Source organism: Etheostoma cragini, chromosome 22 (genome assembly GCF_013103735.1).
Source record: "Etheostoma cragini isolate CJK2018 chromosome 22, CSU_Ecrag_1.0, whole genome shotgun sequence".
In the NCBI taxonomy this organism is placed as follows: domain Eukaryota; kingdom Metazoa; phylum Chordata; class Actinopteri; order Perciformes; family Percidae; genus Etheostoma; species Etheostoma cragini.
In genome coordinates, this window is record NC_048428.1 from 8,753,399 (window position 1) to 8,777,516 (window position 24,118).

General features: G+C 40.2%; 1 protein-coding gene across 1 annotated transcript in view; it reads left to right on the forward strand.

The window, feature by feature from the left end:
• The window catches only part of bmp6 (bone morphogenetic protein 6), a 49,331-nt gene that overhangs the window by 12,111 nt on the left and 13,102 nt on the right, over positions 1–24,118 (forward strand). The window contains exons 2-4 of the mRNA XM_034862697.1: positions 17,771–17,963; positions 23,096–23,244; positions 23,488–23,685. Coding sequence (XP_034718588.1) covers positions 17,771–17,963; positions 23,096–23,244; positions 23,488–23,685 — 540 coding nt within the window. The remainder of the gene's footprint in view (positions 1–17,770; positions 17,964–23,095; positions 23,245–23,487; positions 23,686–24,118) is intronic.

Genomic DNA, 24,118 nt, shown 5'->3' on the forward strand with positions numbered 1-24,118 from the left:
AGGGGGTCCAACCCGTTACTAGCATGGGGTACCTAATAAAGTGGCCGGTGAGTGTATATATATATATATATATATGTGTGTGTGTGTGTGTGTGTTTGTACTTATCTTGTAATACACAGGCACTCTACACAATGTCTATGAATAGCCAATGTTCCAGCTGTGTGTGTGAGAGAGAGAACTTACTGAAACGGAACATACAGACTCAAGAGAAACCTCTACAGGAGATTAGTAGTCCATAAAGGGAGGACTGTAATGTTTGTGAGCGATATTAAAAGTTAATGCCAGTTTATTATTAGTTGGGTCTTTGTAGTTTTGGCCATAATTATCTAGAATAACAACATTGTACTCATTAAATCAATTTCTGAGACAATGGAACATCGCTAAGAAGAGGTGAGTAACACAATTGTTCAGATGATCAAACAGGTTTTGTATAAACTTCCATGTCTCGGTAGAGAAAACGAAGGCGATTTGGAAAATGATTACCAAAACTGTCCCATTTTTAAACATCCATTACGGTTTTCAGACTTCCTGGTTGAACTTTGATTTACGACTCCTTTTCTATGTCATGAGGGATCATCACCTTTTATTTTGGGTGCTTTCACTTTTACCTCCAAAACATTCTGTTTAGAACTTCTGGCTGAACTGTTGGCTTAGTTACTACCTGTCTGCTCAAGTTGTAATGAACCAGAATTATCCTCTGACATGGATATCAGTCACTGTTCTAATCTTTGACTTTGACAGATTATGACAATAAAACAACACCTGGATAGGAATAAATCCATACTAGAGGAGATTATTTATTTCCCTCTTCTAATGAATGCGTTTTGTTCCAATGCTGTAACCTTCCCCACCTGTTTTTAAATACTTGGGCTTTAAAAGCATGCTGCACTAACCTCACCTTTTAATGAGAATTTTACAGAAAAGCGTTTAGAGAACAGTTCCCTCTGGGGTCCCCCATACTAAAATAACAGATCATTTTGAAAGGTTTGGATGTGTGTTTCTGGCCTTTGCCGAAAACTTGAACGACATGAAGCAAGCTTAAGTTCTCTACACTTTTATCTCACCAACATTGTGTTGACATTGTGGACGGATATTTTATTAGAAACATTGATGGTATTTTTCCTGATTTTCCTTAAGGCCCACCTGCTTTTTGAATATCCAGGTATCTGGTTACCGTCGCTGTTTTTGGAGCTGTGCCTGTGTGTAAAACAAGCATTAGGTCTTACATGTAAGTCAGCCCAGGGGGGGGGATTGTGGATGGCCCAGATTTATCAGTGGATCATATGCTCTGCCTTTAAGCCGCTGAAATGCGTTGTGGTCACCGCAGACTTTCCAAAGGGAATCGCACTGTGACTCGGCTGTCTTCATGACAGAGCGGGTGGAGGGGGAAGGAAGGCAGACAGAGAGGTGAGGATAGGGAGAAATAGCTGTGCTGAGAAATAAGAGAAAAAGTGGTGTTCATAGTGAAACTGAGAGAAAATAGAGTACCAAACAGCATCAGAGATTCGAACTGGCCTTCTACCTTGTGGCTGTGGAATGCAAAGTCACCAATATTTTGACTTCTCCTTTGGAAACAGCTGCGTTTTCCTTTATCAAAAGATATTTTTTCCTTATTTATCGGATCCCTGAGGAGAGATTCATCTCCTGGCCCTGACACCGGCTTCCTCCTCTAAATCTGGGACCAGATCGGCCTAGCTCAGACATACGCATATACACACACACACACACACACACACACGCACACCTGCTGCCCAAAAGCAGAAACTAACCACAGATCACTATAGCAGGTCTCTTTACTGTCTGTACTGCTGCACGTTGATTGAGGCACATGGACCCATAAGACACAAATATACGAGCCATTGTGCATATAAAGTCACACATTCATATAGGCAACACCTACTGATACATCAACCTTGAAAATAACAAATACGCAGCCTACATAGAATACTTACCAGAGCTACGACACACACCAACACAACCCTGTGTGATCAGTCTTCAGATCTTTCCCACAAAGCCTGACAGACCAATAAAACGGGATGCTTGATGACCATCAGCCCTGCATTGACAAGCCATAAATAAAATGAGGCCTGGTAAATTTAGAACTCGCAAGAAATGTTTTGTTTTGTTCAAAATGGACTCCCATCATAAACCATGGGGGTACATCTCTGTTTACGGAATATTCACTCAGCGCTGAAGGGTGACCAATCTCTAAAGCAGCCGAGGGAGCCGTTTCTGAGATGGTCTGTTTGGTCATGACCCAAGAGGAAAGGACTGAGTGGCCATCCGTCATATAAATCGCAAAGGAAATGGAGCCAAACATCAAGGACAGAGAATATCGTAGGAACAGTATCAAACGTTTCTGTTTTCAAACGATCAGACCCCCTGGATGTCATGGTCACTGATTTCCCCAATAAATCTTTACTTTAATTGCATCTTTTTATGCAACCATTATGTATCCACCTGTTATCCTGCATTTGGGATTTCATTTTTTTGAACAAGCAACAATCAAACATCACTTTATTTTCAAAAATCGCTGATAGATTTGCAATGTCTATTTTATGGCAGAGAATCAAAGAACCAGACAAACCCTACTCGTATGGCTACCCAAATGTTTTCCCCCTGTATCCTATGGCAACCAAAGAACAGCAAATCCGGACAATCTGACCAACTCTTGACAATGTATGTTATAGTGTGCGGTGTATTGTGAGATTAATGATTCTGGTTTAGAATTGTTGTTAGTCACATACGTTCGACAGTACAGTGTTTTGTTTATGACTGCTGTGTTTGGGTGCGTTTATTTTATTGTTTGTGTCTAAAACAGCCAGTAAGTAGTATTTCTGCCAAATCGTTCCTCAAAGAAAACAAAATGTTAGAAAAAGGAAAAAAAATGGGCTTGTGCACCAAACTCCAGCTGAAATCTTGTTCTTTAATACAAAAAGCCCCACAAGCAGCATGAGTCCATTCAATTTTCGAAGTGAAATTGCACCTTCATCCTGTGACCAAAATGGTAGGACCAAAACCTTATTTTTGTCTGTCGCTAAAGGATGGTAAAGATTAGAAATAACTCATTACATCCACCCCCCTCACAGTAGTTTTTTATTGAACTTGGATGTGTGACATAGTCTTTCCTCTACTGAGGATTCGAGAAGTCCTGGGGCTCTTTCTTCCACTAGACCCAAGTCTTGTGTGAAGACGGCCAATCTAAGTCAGGGAAGTATAGGCCGCCATTAGTCTGACCAAATGATGTTGTGACAGCTGCTCTACTGTAGAATTACGTTTTTATTAACATCTCATAAAGTGAAAAAAAAAAAAATCGTTGTTGTTTTTTTTCCAGCTCATTTCTTTCCTGATTTCATGGAATTTCCTTATGAATGTGAAAAAGATGTTGCACCGACTTTTGTTGACAGCTCATTGGCTCAAATCGGTGTCCAATGAAATGAACACTTGTTTTTACAGTGGCTTTTGGGGAAATCACAAGCGGCCATTAGCGTCAGTGAGTGTTTCTCTGTGGCCATTTAGACTTGTAAGTGTTCAGACAGACACATGTTGTATGAAGATTGATTATAGACATGGGTGTAAAGGTTGAATATGTACACACACACACACACACACACACAAGTATTGTTAATCCTGAGGTCCCTCATCCGTGTCACCAAACTTGGGACTAACCACATTTTCAAAATGCACGCTGCAATTGCGACATGAGATTTGACAATGTACTATTTGTAAGTAAAAACCAAAACCTGAACTTTTACAGATTTGTGAGGTTTTGGAATTTGGAACTTTTTGCATTTCATTTTTTTTTCCGAACTGGGACACTTGGAAATACAAAATGACTGTGGCCTAAAACAGTGCATCAAATCCCTTAGTTTTTTCTCTGTAGTTTGTTAATTGTGAGTAATGTTTGTATATAGTATTCCAAATATTTGCCTTGTACTTCTTTGTTATAGAGTGTATACCTGATTTGTTACCCTACATGACCTTACCTTATGTTAACTTACCCCCCCAACCCATGTTACCTTACCTGCCTTTATGTTAGCTTACATAACCTTATCTTATTTTATGTTACTATTACCTTATGTTACCTCACTCCTCCCTAACCCTATGTTACTTTACCTGCCTTTATGTTAGCTTACATAACCTTATCTCATTTTGTTACTATTACCTTATGTTACCTTATGGTAGATGTAACAGGAATATTACAAAATAATTCACATACCCGTTGTTTTTATTCCCCCTGCTGTCAAGTTAGTGGGTCAACATCTTAATCCTAAATAATAAGGCTTGAAGAGATGAAGGAATCTCCTATTGAAACACAGGTATGACACATCCACCTACCTGGAGGCCAACTGGAGACTCAGCAGAGAGCTGATGACTGCTACTACTCAGCTGTCAGTCTATCGATGGCAAAAAAACTGATACTACACAGTCCAACAGTCATACCTTGGATATCTATCTGTTAGCAAAGCCCCCGCAGATGACCAATTACAGCAAATTATCCACCTACCCTTGGGGTTAGAGACACACACACACACACACACACACACACAAACTGCTCACTAGCTAAAAATCTCAAAATCAACAAAAGATAGATGTGTATCCAGACTTAATTTTATCATCTTGTGAGGAATGCAGCAAAGTGGTGATAGAGCTTGGGGTGGTGGAAACAAAAATCTGATAATCTTCCTGTGTTTGTGTGTGTGTGTGTGTGTGTGTGTGTGTGTGTGTGTGTGTGTGTGTTTGTGTGTGTGTGTGTGTGTGTGTGTTCGTTCTGGTAGAGCACGCCTGACATTATGTGTCATGGTTTTGGATAGGTTTTTAGAAAAAACGAAATGGTTTTTCAAAGATTATATGGAGGACGGTGACTGTAGAAAAATGTGATTACATGGTTCAAATGGGGCCTTTGTTCCTGGGGATGCCTATCTACTGAGGTCATTATGTACTTTAACCTGTGGGAGGTAATGGAAGAAGAGCAGGCTGGATATCCAGTTTCTGTGTGTGTGTGTGTGTGTGTGTGTGTGTGTGTGTGTGTGTGTGTGTGTGTGTGTGTGTGTGTGTGTGTGTGTGTGTGTGTGTGTGTGTGTGTATATATAAAAGGAGAAAATGCAACCTAAATTGTCAGGCTCTCAGGAAGTGCTTTATTTGTTTGTGCTATTTGCAGTTGGATAATGCTTTACAGCCGTAGTGCATTGCTGCCTGTTTATACTTATGACAGTGCAAATAAAATGTGAATTTGGAATTTCAATTCTACTTCTTTACACCTGTGATCTAGCTGTCAAATTGTCATTACAAAAAGTGTTAAAGTGCTTCCAAGTGAGGAAACCTGGTGAATTTCAGGAAAATAAAGGGACAGAAAATACATCAGTTGAGCAATTGAATCTAAATAGGCATTTCATTGGGTGCAAATGTATATTGTAATGTCCATCGAGACATTCCTTTGCAGTCCATGAGGTTGCATTAGCAGCACAAGCGTCAGTGCACGATTTGATTTATTGCTGTGATTTGCTTCAGTAGGTCATTGATATTATGTTTCAAATTTGGCAAATAGCCACTCTGAACAGGTCACAAAAATAAATCACTGTTTTTGTCGCAAAACGATTATTTGTATAAAATTATTGAAATTGCTATTTAAACTTAAGATAACTAACTTTACAAGTGTCTGGCTTGCTGAGCATAAAGCAAATGTCTTGGCTGTCTGTCAGAAACACGTAATAATAATTAACAATATCACTGTACTGATTTTTGCTGGACACCGGGAGAAAAGATGTTGTTCGCTGTTCTGTGTTTGCTAATGGGGCTTGACAGCCCGCAAAAGGGCTGGTCTCACTGCCTAATGTCCTGGCTATGGACTGATGCTCCTGCCAAGCCTTGAGTTCTCACACCACTAACCTCCGGGACTGTGTTTGCATCACAAAATGTGGGGAATGTGACTCTAAGCCCCTCCATCCTCTCTTTCTCACGTGTGTGGGATCCAGCAAGTGTATCTTTTTATTCTTCACTTTGATATTTACATCTGTATCTTTGCATATGCCAGAGCCCAAGTGCGTGCAACTACCCTGCATGCATTTGTGTAAGCCTTTTATGAAATGTCTGGAGGTGTGTGTGTGTGTATTTGTGTGTCTACATGCATTGGACATAAACTCTCACACTTGCAAGTGGCCCTTGGCTGGTCCTGTGGCGCTCAATGTGTTGGCTTTGATGCTGGGTCAGAGGAGAAGATCAGAGCACAGGGTGAGTCTCCAAAGACACAACCAAACACACACCCTTGCTCAAAGTTAATGATGATTCCCACTGGTCCGTACCTCGACCCCAGGAGCTGCCCGGCCAGCTGCCTGACTACAAAGAGCCAGAATTCTCAGCAGAAGGCCGAAACAGCTACTGTTGGCAGCCAAGCATAGTGGCAACACGGGCAGCTCACGCCACTGTGGTGTATGCGGATGTGTGTTTGTATTGTGAGCTGCAAGGATCCATCTGCTTTGCAAAACTCAGCGGCTGTCTGTGTTTTGTCTTTCCACGCTGCATTGATGCCAAAGGTTAAAGAGTTTGAAGCATAACTTCTGGCATGAGTCTCTGGTGGTTACAACATGAAGATTTCCACTTTTAATGAGGTGTTCTGATCGCAGAGTTGCAGTTGATTGTATCAACTGCAAAAGTTCCCCGTAAAAGTCAATCTGACAAGGCCAAACCTTTAAATTACATTGGAGGAATTAAAGATTAATGGAAGATGAGGACATATCTGACCTATTATCAGAAACCATCGAGTCTGAGAGAACAAACAGACAGGTTATTGGCTGTAATTACATAAACACAGATGGATTCTTCTCATGCCTTGGACATCCGGGAGATTTTTGATTGGTTTAGCCATCCGCAAAGTCTTTAACAATGTTGACATTTTCTTGGTCTGTAAATATTTAATTGAAGGGTGTTTATGAAAAATGGCTGCTTTTTTTAAATTCTTTCCCTTCCCTCATTCAATCATTTTGTCTCTCTGTCATAGCCTCTCTTTCAGTGTGACGCATTAGAGGTCAGAGAAAATAATAAATTACAGATTTAATTAGAAAGCAGAGATTTTTACGAGATTTTTTTTCTTCAGGATTCAGTTTTGGCATGCTCTGAAACCCTCAAAGCATTGTTATTGAGGAGATACTGGAATCGTTGCCGTACTGGAGAGGAAACTCGGCTTGTTTTACAGCTACACTGGCTCTTGTTCTCATGTTGTTCAACAAGGTCAGGGGTTCTGACTGCGGTTATCCTCCATCTTCCAGGAAATGAAAGTGGAAAGCCTAAAACCAAACATTGCCTACAAGGACAGTAAGCATGGAGATATCTTTTAAATCATACTAAAACTGTACCTCTCTTATAAGGTTAATGTCAACATCCACTCTTTGCTGTTGGGAGGACGATAAACCCTGAGTTGTGTGGTGGCGTGGTCAACACAACGTTCCATTTCTGGGATTGCTCTCGTTAAGCTCAGAAATTCCGCCGGATGACACTCTTTTCAGGCGGATGTCCCTTACTTTCCGCTTTCTTTGTGTTGTAATTCTAAACTCTGGTGGATTTCTGAGGACTATGGTTAACTGCTCCTCAGATCTCTTCAGGGTAAAACAAGACAGCTAGCTAGACTATCTGTCCAATCCGAGTTTTCTGTGGCATGACTTAAACAACTTTTTAACGTACACATGTTCCACCAAATAAAGTTTGGCACTGTGGCACAGCGGCACTGTGGCTCTGCTGAGCGCTTAGCACTGCCCATGACAATTGTGGGTGGTTTAAAGACATGGCAATGAATCAGAGCATGTTTTTCCCATCGCGAAATGATGTGTGGACTAGCCGGACGCTCCTCCGCAGCGCCTTGGTGGAGGAAGGTCTGGCAATGCAAGACCGTGATAGAGTTGGGAGGAACAAAGATTGAGGAGGGTGTGGCTAACAGGTATTTATCCTAGCTAGATAAGTCCGTCCAGTATCCGTCCATATGCCCATTATTATTTACACGAAATGCAAATCTTAAGTACCAGTGCTTGAAGTGGTGTGTTCTCCTGGAAGACTAAAGGTATGAGGTTATGGTGGTGGATGGGCGTGTTGCACATCTGGCTTTAATGCAGGAAATTGGGTTTCACCTCCGGTCACAAACCTGCAATTAACGTTCAAGTTAATTATTAAGTTTATTATTAAGCATAACACCAATCTTTTCCTGATTTTGAACAAACTTTAATTGCCATGATATTGTTGAAACTGAGAGTTTTACAAATGTTAGCATTGATTGTAACCCTGGGTTTTTCAGAATCATCCTATAACTACAATCTTTTCTGGTAATAGGGTTAAAAAAGAAAGGGAAGACTGTGCAAAACGCTTTTTCAACTGCTGCTTTCAACAATTCTTCTAGTAGTTGTTCCTTGAATCTCAGTAAATACTGTATGTACTTCAGCAAAGTAAGATGCTGTTTGCCGGGAAATTTCCCCAGGCAACTCATTAGCCTGCTACATCACCTGGTACCTGGTGTCTTCAAAGCAGCTGACTCAGGAGAAGCTTGGGACATGAAAGGAAATTGGAGACACCAATGTCCTGTAAAAGTCACTAGTTGTGGCTACACTGGCAACTCTTCAGCAAAAAACTGCATCATCTTGCTTGTTTCGTCTTGAATGTTTTGTGGCACAAAATACCAGAGAACTAGTTCACCATGCTACTGTCTGAGGTGGAGGGAATTGCATGTGTTTTACCTGTCTGCAACTGCAGAAGGATGAAATAACCCTGTTTAAATTGGCAGTATGAACCAAAATCCCTGTCTATCATCAACTGGTACCTAGTAAAATGTTACTGACTTATAATAAGAGCTACATTAAGACTATTATCAGAGTTACAGGTGCTCTGATCTCTATAATCTACACTGCAGCACGGGATACCAATGTAAAGTTTTGTAGACCAAAACTGTGTCACATGATTATTCCGGGGGTTCCTTCCACAAGCCTCAGCGCCACAATGGAGAAGTTAAGTACTCATTGAACTTTGAGGATAAAAGCTTAATATGAAACATAATTATCTTTTTTTAGAAAAACATCCATAACTTTCCCTTGAGTTAATTCTACCGACTGAGTGAAAAAGTATTTTGGTGAGAGAAGGTGGTTGTCGGTTATTTTGCCATGTGGTTGCGGGACTGTTGAAAGAAAGCAGGGGAGATTTGATGCAGGCGGTTTTTTGCCAGCCGTCCCTCCGAGGGATTGGCTGGACAGCATTAGGAGTGTGAGCAAAATCGCTGACCACTGACCACAGACACGGCGGCCCGTCAACCACCCGACGGCCTCTCCTGCACAGTGTTGCTGTTTCTGGTTCACATGGAAGAACGCTGCTGTTCTCCTCGACTGAACTACTTCTCTAGTTTATTTCCTGTTTTTTATAGATTCTATCCCACTCATCTCTCTTGTTTTTCTGGTACTGTTCCATCATACCTACCTAAATTGGGGATTCCATCCTCAATGGGTTTTAACATGTGACCGGTGGTTGCTCTTCTTTATTTTTTTGTTCCGGAGGTTGTGGTTAGAAATAACGATTCATTTTCATCTGTCTTTCTTCCATCTCGTATTTGTTTCAACCGCCCGCCTCTCCCTGCACATACAGCCTTCTGGCTTAAAGTTTCACTTGCTTGTCTTTCTTTCACCACCTTTTCCTTTTTTACTTCCTCTGCTTCTTAAAGGGACATGCATCACAGTTCATAAAAAGCCAACCTGGCAGACTGAAGTTCCAATCTGTCTGATTTCAGTTCTTCCAAGGCTGCTTTGTAGAGGATTGACTTTATTTTATATTATTATACATTCTATCGTATATTTTTAAATAATGCTGTTGGTTGTGAATTTTTGTTCAATTCCAGTAAATAATATGCATAATAACCACTCATTTTCACAGACTGTGAATATAAGGACCACATGAATACTTAGTGTGTGTGTGTGTGTGTGTGTGTGTGTGTGTGTGTGTGTGCGCGCCTGTGTGTGCGCGTGTGTGTGGCCAAAGTACTTACAGCAGCAGGGTTGGTACAGAAGCACCAGATGTTCCGCAGGTTAAAACAAGAACCAAAACAAGTGAATCTGCAAATTGTCCATCTCTCGCCACCTGTCACTGTCTCCATCTCTAATCCTTTCTGTCTCTTTCCCTTTATCCCTCTGTTTTTGTCCCTTAGGTCTCTCTCTCTCTCTCTTTTTCTCTCTGTGACAACAGCATTGGTCTTTCTTTATCTGGTCTTGTCATCTCATCCACTTCTTCCACAGTAATTCTCTTCTACTGTGTTATTAAAATCAAGGTCAAACTTGTTTTTTTGACATACCCATTGTACTTTTCTGTTTCCATTCAAATAATCCAACATCATTTGCAAAAAGAAAACTCCCCTCTTCAAAAATCCTTAACTTATTTTCCCATTTTATTATTTCTTCCTCTTCCTGGTTTCTCTTGTTTTTCTCTCACTGCTAGTCTCTCAATTTCCTTATCTTTCTTTTCATTCATGTGTCTTTCTCTATCTATATCAATATTCAAGCAGTAATCATTTATTCTCTTGCCCTCTCTTTCTTTCTTTTGTGTCCTTCTCTTTCTCGTAGCAGATTACATCACCCATAGTGTTGAAAAATGTCTTGCTGTCGTCATGTTTTCTGGCTTGCCGCTTTGCGTTCAAGTGAATGAAAATGAAAGATAAACATTTACATTGTTAATTGTGATTGTGTGTATTTTCCATGAAATGGTGACCAAAGATGGGCGTGTGGTAATAAAATAATGCCATAACATACACCCACAGATTAGTATTCACACACGACATATAAACACTCTTTCCCCATCTTTAGAATTACTCTGAATGAATTCCTCTCTGAATCATCCAAATCCCTTTTCCCTTTTGTGTGTTCCTGTCTCAAAGCTCACGTCATGGTAGGTTAGCACCGAGGTAAGGCTCCCTGTACGCGTTGTGTGAAGACTTCTCTTTGAGTTTTAGGTGCAAAACCTCAGTGGATTTCAATCGAATTTCAAGCCGAGAAGGTGGAGAAGCAGCTGGAATGCTACTTAGCCGCTAATGCTGTAGCTCCCAGGCCGCATCACAGATGACAGTAGTGATAATGTGAGACTGTGTGGCTGTCTTCATATTTAGTTATAATTGTTTGTATTCCTCTGGGCACTGCTTTAAACGACTCCCCCTCTCTGAGATAATAAAAGGAAAAGATTGATTTAAAGGTGCACAGGCTAGTTTTTAGTTTAGTTTAGTGAGCTCAGGAGTGCCTTGCGAGTTTGTTCAGAAGCGAGGAAAATGTTAAAAGAAAGCCTGAGTCCTGTGCATTTCATTATAGCCTATTGAAATCAGTGGATATGTTTTCCTCCTCACTGAAAACCTTCATCTTATCGGCTTTAATGTCTTTCACTTTTCTTGATGATTGTTGTTGATTTTGAAGCATTTTTGCACAAAATATAAAGTATAAGAAGCCGAAGACTAGGCTGTAAACACCCTTGCTGCTTCACTGGAGATTACTGAAAAACCAAGGCTGAATAACTCCCACTCGGCATGTGTGTAATTTTAAGAACTCATAGGAGTGTCCTCAAGCTGTGTTTACATCATATAAAATAGTTATTATGAGTAGCCTGATCAGGTCAGCTTACTGGTTGTAGTTACAAGTCCGAATTTGTGACTTTCTCTTCACAAAAGGTTGAGGAAAACGGAAGTAGCAACAAACTCTCGTCCTGACTTTAACTTCTGAATAAAATCCAATATCAAAGGGACACTGTAGCGTGTGTTTTTTCCATGAAGTTGGGGGGGGGGGGGGGGGGGGGAGACTTGTGAGTGACAGATAAAAAATGAATTGGCAAAATCAAAGCAACAGAGGCAGAGCTTTTGTCTTCTCATCCCTAATACGGGTCAGGATCCCAACACACTAGATGCTAGATTTACCATAATACAACCAATAGCACATTTTCATTACAACCTCTCTAAAAAATAACAAATCTGAAAAAGATTTACAAGGTTTAGAGTGCCAGTACTGTCAGGTGCATGCTTTTTACACTAAACATGCAGTGCATTGCAGCAGATGTAATACATATTTGACACATGAAACTTCTCCTGACCTTCTCACCACCTACAGTCAGTTTATCAAAGAATTTTTGTGCCAGAAAAGTCAGTAGATTCTTCAACAGGGAATATACAATTTCAAGCTGCTGGTCTTTAAGGCCAGGGCTATTGAAGGGAGTGTTGTAAAGTCATTTAGAGTACCATGACCTCTGCTTAAAGCCCCCACACACTGACACTGTGTGTGTTTGTGTGTGTGTGTGTGTCTCTCTCTCTCTCGCTCTCGGAGTACGATGATGAAATGGTCAATGTCACATCTGATAGAAGTCATGGTGACGGTAATGTGTTGGTTATTTTCTTTGCTTCACAGGAAAGCATTTGAAGTACAGAGAGGCAGAACCGGCTCTGACGTAAAGTGAGAGGCTTCGTTTGTCGTAATATGTTTTGACCAAGTCACAGCAATATGCTTTAGGATTGGACTTTACTGATTTCCCTCAGAATTCCCTCAGAAAGACATGCCTTCCCCTCCCTGTCCTTTTCTGCTCTTTTCTGTAACTTGGAAATGTCTGGGGAAGAGGGGAGCTTTGACCTTCCTGGGTGTGGGTACAAGGTGGGGCTGGTACTTTTGGGAGAGTCTGATTGGTTCCAGTGTTCTCACATCAACACAATTTTCTCTTCAGCTATGACTCCGGGAAGAAAATGTGTCATTTGGTCCATTTTGGGTGGGTCCTCACATCATAAAATTACCAGAAAGTTTTAACAAATATGGCTCGGGTACAAAACCAAATTCTTCTTACCAAAGCTTTACACTATAACATATCCAAAGGAATCTTCAAAATAAAATATCTGTTTTATATTAAAAAAAATCATATTGGCTTCATACACATCATCACCTTTTTGTTATTATTTCAAATATGTACCGTAAATATGTCAACAACTGCTAGACCAAACTAATTATGAAGCCATATGTTGGGTGAATGTAGGAAGGACAAAGACTCCATAATGTTTCTAGTGGACAGCCTGCTGTCATTTATGAAGCCAGGAAGTATCTTTCTATTAGCTCTCACTTTTCAAGTAATCATTTTGGAAAATGTCAATCTATTGTTTCTACTAAACTAACTGGACTAGCTTTGTCTGGCTATCTTAACCTGTCACATAACCACATAATTATGTGCAGAAACTATAAAAGCGCCAAAGATTGTGTTGTCCCCATTGCATTTTTTATTGCTAAGCTAACCGGCTACTTGCTATAGCTTCATAGTGTACATACTTGAGAGTAGCATCAATCTTCAAAATGATTAGAAAGCAACATTCTCAAAACTTTCTCTGTCTTCTTTGTGGTGCAGGGAATAAATTCCCCTGAAGATCCATTTCCAAAGAAAAAAGTGCCAGAACGTAGACAACCAATAAATCAATGCAGAGGTGACAAGTGTCAATCTTCTCATTTAATACTTGGCGAAAAGCAAAAAAGTGGACTTACCAAAATGGGAACCTATTCTTTTGAGCTTAAACCCTGCAGGCTGAAATGGCTGTAACATTAATACTAGGACAGATGTGTTTGGTCTCACTGCAGGTGAAAAATTAAGATGGTAGTATAGTTACAGCTCGGGTTCCCAGAGTCTGTAGTCTGTAGTAGTGAAACTAGAGATGGATCGATAGATAGATAGATAGTGTGTAGCATACATTACTAAGTATTTAAATCAAACTAGTAGTAGTACAAGTGTAATGGAGTAAGAATTGTAAGAGTTTGTTGATGTGTGTTTTGGGTACTGGAGCAATTATGTCATTAGTTTTTTGTGTGTTTTGCAGAATATAGCACATTTTTAGGCTTAGCATTTACAGTTTATTTCTGCATTGGTATTTCTGTACGCAACCTTCTAATTGCACTCGACTTGTCCCTCTTTATTCATTTCCCTCTTCTCACTCTGTGTGTCCGTCAACAAACTGACTCTTTGCTGTGGGAGGCAAACCTCCAGCTGAGACGGGAACCAAATCCCCGGAGAACACATTATCATTATGGCGCATATTGCACTTAAAAGCATAGGACGGAGCACATTTGTTGGTTTTTGTCATTTCATGCTGTCAGAAGTGGTCGCAGAAGGTCTCAGAAGTTTGCTTCCGCTGGGAAAAAACATGTGCTTTTGCTTCGGACTGATGATAACAGGGGTTTATTTAGGGAATCTAGAAGCCACGAAACCTAATAGACCTTAAGTATAAATCACATGTGATCGTTTTAAAGGCTTCTGTGGTCGACCTCAGAGCAGCGTCTGTGAAAAGGATATCCACTTATCACTACTGAATATCTACACTGAACCCCTGTTTGTAAATATGCAATTTCATCCTGTGTAGAAAATGCATGATAAATAAAATAAAAAGGCATTAAAGATCAAAAAAGGCAATTTTTACAAAGCTTGGCTAACTTGGGCTTGTATAACAAAGACACACGGCTACTAGAGGCTAACTAAGTTCGTAACATTAATAGTATCGTCTCCTTTACCTGCGTGTTGCGTTTAATGTGAGAATGAGACTGGCCTGGATGACTGTACGCAATGGCTTAAGAAAGTTTACACACCCATGCTAAAGTTGATTTAAAAAGAGGAATAAAAAAACATCTTTTGGAAATTGATTTTAATGCCTTGATTAAATAAATAGGAAAATCCAACCTTTTAAGGACACCAATTTTCTTTGTAAAGGACAAATAAATAAATGTTCTTCCTTAAAATACAGGGGGGCATAAGCATACACACCCCTATGTTAAATTCCCATAGAGGCACATTTTTATCGTTAAAGGCCAGTTATTTAACGGATCCAGGATACTGTGCATCCTGATAAAGTTCCCTTGGAATTAAACTAACCCCATATCATCACATACCCTTCACCATACCTAGAGACTGGCATGGTGTTGTTTCAGTTAGCTTAATAGCTAGTTTGATTTGCATTAAGAGATGATATTATGGTAAGTTCCCCATGCCTATCTCTATGTATTGTGAATGGATGTGGGGATGCTATTTTAATTCCAAAGGCCAAGGGAACTTTATCAGGATGCATAGTATCCTGGATCCATGAAATAACTGGCCTTTAAAAATAAAGATCTGCCTGCCTCTATGGGAATTTAACATAGGGGTGTGTATATTTATGCCCTCTGTATCTTAAGGAAGAACATTTATTTATTTACAATACATTATTCATTCTCAAAGAAAATTGGTGTCCTTAAAAGGTTGTATTTTCCTAATTTTTTTTAATTAAAGCATTAAGATCAATTTCAAATCAATTTTTTTTTTTTATTTCTCTTTTTAATCAACTTTAGCATGAGTGTGTAAACTTTCTCAAGCCACTATGCTTAATATCTAAGGGCGGAGCAAGGTTCACGTTTTTGTTACACTGTACACATTTGAGCTGGTATGTTTTGGTTTTACACTGCAGTTATGCAAGCACACTAAAGATCTAGGCATGACAAAACTACGTCCTGCCGTCATTACAGACGTGAGCTGCGTCTTCAGATCCACTTATAACTGATTGGTTTGTAGACTGGCGGCCCTGTCCTCTTGTCTCCTCTCTGTGTCTGAGTTTTTTCTACTGACTGCTATGCTCCCCTACTTCCGCGGCTCTTTTTGTTTTGTAAAAGTTTGGAAACTGAACATTTACTACCACTTAACAAGTAAATAACCAAAGTATTCTCTGCTCTGATAGCCAACAGCTGTTTTATTCTGAGCGCCTTCACCGTTACTCACTCACTCATGTAGCCTGAACACCAAGCACCACAGAGCTATTACTTAAAGAAGCTTCCTCGGTCTTGTAACACAAGGGTCTGCCAAAGCTTCTTGTTTTTGGTCCGAAACTCCTAGACCAAACTTACATACCTGTGTCTGTATTCGTCTTCCTTTTGAAGATCACTTTAAGTTGCTTCGTGTTGTGCGGGCGCAATAAATTTACCTTATTTAACGTTTGTTTTCTGTCCCGAGTTTATTAGTAAGCTGTTTGGATCCTCCACCCTAGGCTACTTTGGGTTGTAACACATAGAAAAAAATGCTTTCACACTCTAAACGAACCAAACCATGGTTCAGTTTGGTCCCGGCTGAGACCACCTCTTTTTATCAAACCAAAATTTAGATCTTTTGATACGGACCGTGGTCCGGGGGGGGTTTCACGCTTGTAATTTTGGTTCGGATCAAACTGAAAAGTCGGACTAAATGAGGTACGTGTGAAAACGCCCTAGGAGGAGCTGTGCTGTGTTCAGCCACTATTTCCTACATGGCTGCCTGCTTTGGTGACCACCACATCGGGAGTGACCCTCGCCAAGGGTCTGCTACTCTGCATTCACTGCTCCGTCGCTGTCCTTGCTGGGCCAGCCCCACTCTTCCATGTTGACGTAGTTCAGGTTTTCAAAGATGTATTTACAAATGTTGTGTTGTGGGAAAACCAGAATGGACTTTCACCGTTTTGGTCGTTTTTGTTGTTCTCCGTGTGGTAGCGTGTGGTGTGCAGCTGTCTGCCTACAGCTTGCAGCCTCCATAATGTAACCAATCTCCTAAATGAATCTTATTCTACACACCTTCAATGCCCCCCCCTTTCCCCTTCCCCTCATGTAACGTGTCAGTCTTTTCCCTGTCGATCAGCTAACCCTAGTGTCCATCTTCTTGTCAATTGAACTGTCTGAAGTTCAATAAAAAAAACTCATGGGGAATAAAGCTGGTGAAAGAGTGTTTCCGTCCAACGGCTTTAAAGCGAATAAAAACCCGTGCGTAATGACGTCACATGCTGTTTTGAGATCAAATTGGTATATAGAATTGATTTTAGACATTTTAAGGTGTTTCCATTAATTTTCACGTTGAATTGCATAATATTCAAGCACACATTTGCAAACAAAGTTTTTCTAGACCAAATGGATCACGTCATCTACCAAGAAATGATCAATGCACAAGTTGTAATAGTGCTTATGTGCCAGCTGATATTGACATATCAAGCTATTATAAGAAAACAACGCTGTCAACACATCTCTACGATGATGCAGATGCAACTTGCCTTTTATTTTCGCTCTTTTGTTTTTAGAAATGTATCGCTGTTTGAGCACCTTCTATTTACTCGGGAGGACGTCCCACGGCTTGTCCTAACCTTTGTTGGGCATTTCCTTTGCGAGGTCCTTATAAATTAAATTCCAAAAGTCTCTTGTCTCCTCGTTTGTTGACTTACATTTGTCTTTGTCTCCGCCATGTGTGCAAACAGAGTGGAAAATAATGGGCAGAAATTAACTAAAACTTCTTCTTCTTCGTTTTGAGGCAGGTTGCAACCATAAAATAACCTAAAACGTACTCTCAATTAATTATTTGGCAAATAACGTTTTCACCAGCGTTTATCGCATATGCCATATATCGATCAAGATCAAATCTGATAAGACCGGACGTATTTCCTTTGAGTTTCCATAAGGCATTTTTCATTCACTATCACTTAATTTGGATAAAAACGTGTGGATGGAAACATAGCTAATGATATATCACAATGCTGAAAGGGAAATAATGTACTTTATAAATTGGCTTAATACAAATCTAATCAAACCATTATTTCTTCTGAAGAACAGGAGCACAAAACTTAAGTGTTTAAGTATTTACAGTATTTAACTTTATGCAGAGAGTAATGGCTTTCTCGCTTGTCTCTTTGTATTATCTTCCCCGTCATTCTCTTTGTGCATAATGTTACAATCCTTTACATGTGTGTTTGTGTGTGTGTATGTGTGTTTCCATCCCACAGTGGAATACGACAGGGAGCTCTCTCCGCAGCGGCGTCACCACAAGGAGTTTAAGTTCAACCTCTCGCAGATCCCAGAGGGCGAGGCCGTCACCGCAGCAGAGTTTCGCCTCTATAAGGAGTGTGTGAGCCGCGCCTTCCGCAATGACACCTTCCTACTCAAAGTCTACCAGGTTGTCAAGGAGCACCCTGACAGGTAACACACACACACACACACACACACACACACACAGTGATAACGTTTTGACAGGATGATTACTGGTTTGAATCCATCCAACTGAGAAATGCAGCGTGGATCTCTCATGTCCCCCAACAAAACACAAGCTAAACCCTGATTTGAACTCAAATAGTTTTCCTTTTTTCAAGGCTAACCCCTCTTTAAAATGGAAATATTATGTGTTGTAGTTATTTAGTAAGTTACATTGTCATGTCAAACATTTGACTCATTCTACGAGACATTGTTACACGTCAAACATGAAAAAGACGTCTTCCAGTAACATATACATAGGAAAACATTGGTTACAGCATGTGTGATTCTGTGTTCTTTCTATTAAACCCTCTGAGACCGAGAGACTCGCCCACAAGCAAAAAGTTGTGGCTAAAAGCTAACGAGTTAGCGGTTACAGGGGTCTCTTTCTAGGCTCTACAGGTGATTTTCTATCCAGCCTGGAACTTCGGTGGCGTTGAGCATTAAATCCAAACGGTTACATCCAAGATTTATCCACTTTGTGTCCATAATTCATTGCGTTTTTGCTTATTTATGCCGCTAGCTCGCGGCTCCATGTCTGCTCTCAGTGTGTTTAGGGAAGTGAAGCCAATAGTATGCCCATGTATGGGAGACACCGTCAACAGTATGGAGGCTGAAAGAGGACAAGACTCCCGGTCAAACTGGCTAGTATGCGAACAAAGATGCTATAGTGCACAAGATAGATATCTACCTGCTAAGAGGATAATGTCTTCACTGGTTTGAGATTTGGCTTATATTTATATTATATATTATAAATTTGGGCCTTTTTTGAAGAAATGTAAATAGTATGTGCTTTATATGAGTTATAATGTTTATTATGTTCATTTTTGCATATAGGAGAACTGTTTTAGACACAAATGCTTGTGTAGCATTGCTGTGGGTGTAATATCAATAAATATGACATTATTATGTTGATTATTGGCATAAATAAATGTCATGAGGGAAAAAGCGTCTGGACTTTCTTGGAAAAAATGTATGTATTTTGTCATCTGTTTAAGTTATGATGATTATTTCTTCACAGTGTGACTCCCAAGACATATGAGAAGTGTTTTAGAAAGGAAAATGGCTTAGGTGTTACTGCTCTGTCTGTGATATCAATACATATCTGGAAGATTCATGTTCCGTTTTATTTATTTATTTGTCTTAAAGGTCTTACAACCATTGATAACGTTTAAGTGACCTCATGCAACCTAAATATTCTAATAACTCAGTTTGTCCTGAAAAAAAAGATGTTCATATCTTGACTGTAGACAACAGGGTTGATGTTTTACAAGCTTTTTTATAAAATAAATCCAGACGAACAATGAACTGTAAAAATGGCCTTAGGGTTTGGGGGTTTAACATATTGGCAAAAGGCTAAATAGCAGGAAAAAAGAACAAAAAATGCAACAAGCTTTTTCCCAGGCTTTCTGAAAGTATTTGGCTAATTTAAATAAAATGAAACTTATTCCATATTAGTGGCACATTGAACAAATCCACTTTTTCTCCAGAAAAGACTGTATATGTTCACCATTGACTGCCCACATAACGATCTTTGTTTCTAAGATAAATTCCTTTCAGCATAGCTTGTAGAGCAGAGGGGTTGCGCTGTGGTTGTACTGAGAATCAACAAGTCAACAAGAGAGAGTGTTACTGAAAACAGAAAGCACGCTCGGTTAACTTCTTCCCTTTCGAGATTATGTGTATAAAAATATTGCCTCTGTCTGTGTGTTTCACTCTATCTCCCTATATTTTTTTTTCCTCACACTGGGCCCTTGCCATGTTTATATTATAAAATCAAGCTAAACCATGTCTTTCAGAAATAGCACAGCTTCAAAATCCTCCTGACCCCCCAAATAAGCACATATGCCAAACATTTACATTACGTCTGCAGGGGCAGATACACATCCAGTAAGATATTTGAATGATATTTATGTTTTATCAAGCGCCCCCCCCCCCCCAGTGAGAACCAAGTCTCAACCTGAAGAGAATTCAAGATATATATATGTAGGCTAACATTCTGTATTGTATTTTCTCATATTGCATTTTTTTTATTTTCTCAACAAAGAAACATAAAAGTGTCTTTGTATCTCCTTTGAATATATTACACTTAATTCATATATTAGTTTATTTTGAATATCATCAAGAAGTAAAACACCTTAAGCTGGTGTCTCTTACACCAAACATTCTCACACTACTGATGCTAAAGCTATTTGACTCAGCTTCAAAAAGTAGCTGCAGTATAGATTTGGGCAAAGTATATATTTTTCTGTCTGTCAAAATGTTTCTATGGATATTAAGAGCTACTTATTTGCAGCATTCCTTTATCCCTACAATGGGTATGTTGTGCTTTCCAGCCTGGAGGTAAAGCCTTTTATTTTGGGAGATATTTGGAGATTAAAGGGTCTATATAGCTCTGATTTCTGTATTATTGCAGGACAGCGTTTTTGCCTTGAAGAAAATTACAGCCTGGATGGTGTGCTATAGGTGAGGGACATTCGCTTGTGCTGGGTTTGTGCTTTTTAGGAATGAATTCAAGATGCCACATGAATCCACTGACGATATCAATTACGCCTATATGCCATTAAAGTCTTAACTGTTCTCATGTTACGTACTTATCTTCATTGTCCTCAGTGCTGAATGTGATGCCCAAGGTTTGACGGTGTATATGCTGTTAAGTCCTTGTTGTTGTTTTTTTCTGATTTTCCACCTTCCGCAAAAATGTACCTTTTTTTGTAATTGCCCAATCGGTGGGGAGCCCGTAAACCTCCTCATGCCCCTCCTTCCCATAAAAACCTGACTCCTTTCTTGACTCTAAGCTGTAATGACAGATTGCTTAATTAGCCTGACACCCTTTGTACTTTTCATTTGATTGGGGTGGTTTCGCTAACAGCAGGCAAGGAATGTGAGAGATTACAATTCCAGAAATGTGGCAGGCCTGACATTGTGGTGAGAAAGGGCAAGTTGCTGCAAAGGCGCTTTTTTACTCACCCAAACCCATTCAACAGCATTTTACCAGCTAATATAGTGTCCCTAACCAGATGATTTAGTTATTTGTTTTTCTCAAGCATTTCAATTCGGACTAACGGTGATGTTGCTTTTATTTTCATTCTTAAAATATTGCTCGGGTATACAGGCATGTACATTCCAAGTTATGTCTCCTTCTTGCAATGAAGACATCTGCATCCTCTCCATCCAAATATGTGACTTGCATTTGCTTTTACAATCTTACAAATTTTTCTTTTCAGCAGTTTAAAAGATGAACGCACATGAAATAACCTGGCCAGCTGTGGGCTACACTCTCCAACCTTGCGTTACGTTTTTAACAACATTCACTGACAAGACTTATAAAGGAGATTTACTGTGGTAAAAAAACAACTTTCACCTATGACCTTATTATTCCAGTTCATTTAAGCAGTCAGTCAATAAGAAGTTTTACAGTAGGCTCTCAGTAGCCTCGGCCCGGCAGGCGGTTCTCTGATAGACCCCCCACTGGTGAGGGCATTCTCCGAACACCTGGATGATTGTGAGGCTTTGATGTCTGCTCTGGAGGAGGGTCCGACGGACCCGACGCTGTGTTATTACTACTGTAATTGGACAGTGGGAGGACAGGCCCTCTTATCACTCACTCTGTCTTTTTCTTTCCAACTCCTGTGCTCTCTTTTCAATAACTTGTCCACACTTTTTTCTTCCCGTTTGACATTTGATTCTTCCATTTTGAAGACTTATTTCGTTCACACACGGTACTGTAAATGATATAAACACACCTGTAGCCTGATACCGAAAAGTTAATACCTTCCTCTTTTACTGTCCCTCAGAGAGGTAGACTGGAGGGTCAAACCTACAGTGGAGTACAATACAGTGTAGCCCAGCATTTTCTGTTAAGTGCTGCTATCCATCTTTCTGTCATTTTGTTATGATACTGTTACCGTGATGAAAACCAACAGCTCCTGTGTTTCATCAGAGGTAGATCAGTCCTCTGCTGTTCTGAGCTATAATAGCACTGCTTTGTACACTTTATTTTATTTATTTATTCAACCCATATTTAACCAGGCAAAACCTGTTGAGATCAATGATCTTTTTTACAAGGGAGACCTGGCCAAGACAACCAAGACTTAGAATTTTATGCAGTCGTTTGAGTTACTAAAGCAATAAAATACAATGTACTTACAGCTACACAGAGCATAATTATCAGAGTCAAGCCCACTAGACACAAAAACAACTTATTTTCATGCAAGCGTTGGCTGTTCTTTTCATGTGCATCAACTCTTTATTTCTATCCATCTCCCAACACAAGTTTTGTATTTTTCCTCTTGCTTAACCAAATTAGTCTTTTTATTCCAATCAGCTGACACAAGTTGACTGTCGGCTCCATCTGCATTGAAAGATTTTACCAAACTTTAATTGCAATATGTTTATGAAATTCTTAAACTAGTTGAAGTTTTTTTGAGGACTCCGGTACAGTTTGATAGTTGCCTACAACTAAATAAAAAAACAAAGAAACTTCCAAACCTGTTCAACCATAGCCAACATGTGAACTACCTAGCTTGGCTGCTCTGAAACTTAAAGGGATAGTTTGCCTATTTTTACACAAGCAATGTTTTTTTTTATGTGTCTTTGTGTGGGGCAGTTTGAGCATATGAACGGTGTGCGGTTTCCCTTTGAGGCGCCAGTGCACGAGAAGGTGGCGGAGCAGCGGAGGTCTTTGCATCCTCCGGCGGACCTTGGCTGCTCTGTTCCGCGGGGAGCTTCATGCACTGGCGTCACAGAGAGAGGCCAAACACCATTCATCTTCAGAAAATGCCCAAACAGCCATGACACAGAGCTGGATTTATATTTGCAAAATATATCATTAAAGTGCACCTTGAATAACCACATAAACTAATTAACTTGAGAGTCCAGAGAGTCCTGTCATTGGTAAGGTGCTAGGCTTCTTTCTTTCCTACTCATTATGTTTATTTTATTTTTGAAACGGCAGCAAAGTATACCCCCAAACAGTTCCTTGGCTAATTAGCTTCACAGTCAAGTTAAAAAAAGACATTTCTATTATTATCTATGATCTTAACGATTGTTCTTTTGTGTCATCTCCCATGTTCTCCCAGAGAGGCAGACCTGTTCCTGCTGGAGTCTCGCAGGCTCTGGGCAGCTAAGGAAGGCTGGCTGGAGTTTGACATCACTGCCACCAGCAACCTGTGGGTGATGAGCCCAGTGCACAATCTGGGCCTGCAGGTCAGCGTGGAGACAAGCAGTGGTAAGAGATTACATCACATATATGTTTGTTTTTTTAACCTTTAAAGCACAAAGTACACACAATCTAACAACATAAATCCATAGGCAAGAAACTTTTAAAGTTTACCTATTTTAAGTAAGTCTCTTCCTGTGGTCCACGAAATAACAGTAACTGGCAACAGAATGTAATTTGGGCAACTTGCGCGGATGAACATTACCATTATGGTAAATCTTACCTTGTTACGCGCCGTGTTTTCTGAAACAGGGCAGAGCATCAGCTCCAAGGAGGCGGGGCTCATAGGACGTGACGGTGCGCTGGAGAAGCAGCCTTTCATGGTGGCGTTCTTCAAAGTCAGTGAAGTGCAAATCCGCAACGCCCGCTCCACTGGTGGAAAACGTCGCCAGCAAAACCGCAACCGTTCCACGCAACCACAGGAGGGATCCAGAGGGCTTGGCCCAGCAGGTCAGTCTGATGTCTGCTATACAAACACTGAACCTTCACTGAGCTCATCAAACAATACAACCATGAACACAATCAGACACAAAACGGACTTCAACCCAACCTCACCACATCCGTAGCTGATCTCTAACCTGTTGAGATCAGTGGATGTGTAGCAGTGGATAAGTATCCCTCTTCGAGACACTTGATAAACCTGATGAATTGGACCTGACTTCATCCGGATCTGTCTAATCAGCCTCTATCAGATGAAAAGCTGCGCTCAGGGATGATGTCCAAAGTCTGTTTTTACTGTAGCTTCTCTGTTTGGATGAAAGGTAGTGAAGTGTTTCTTGAAAATCTGCATATTAAGCAGGGACTACAGCGTTTTTCAGAGAAATATGTGGACAATGTTTTATTTCCATAGGGAATTTCTACGTCACCTCTCCAGACAGGTAGA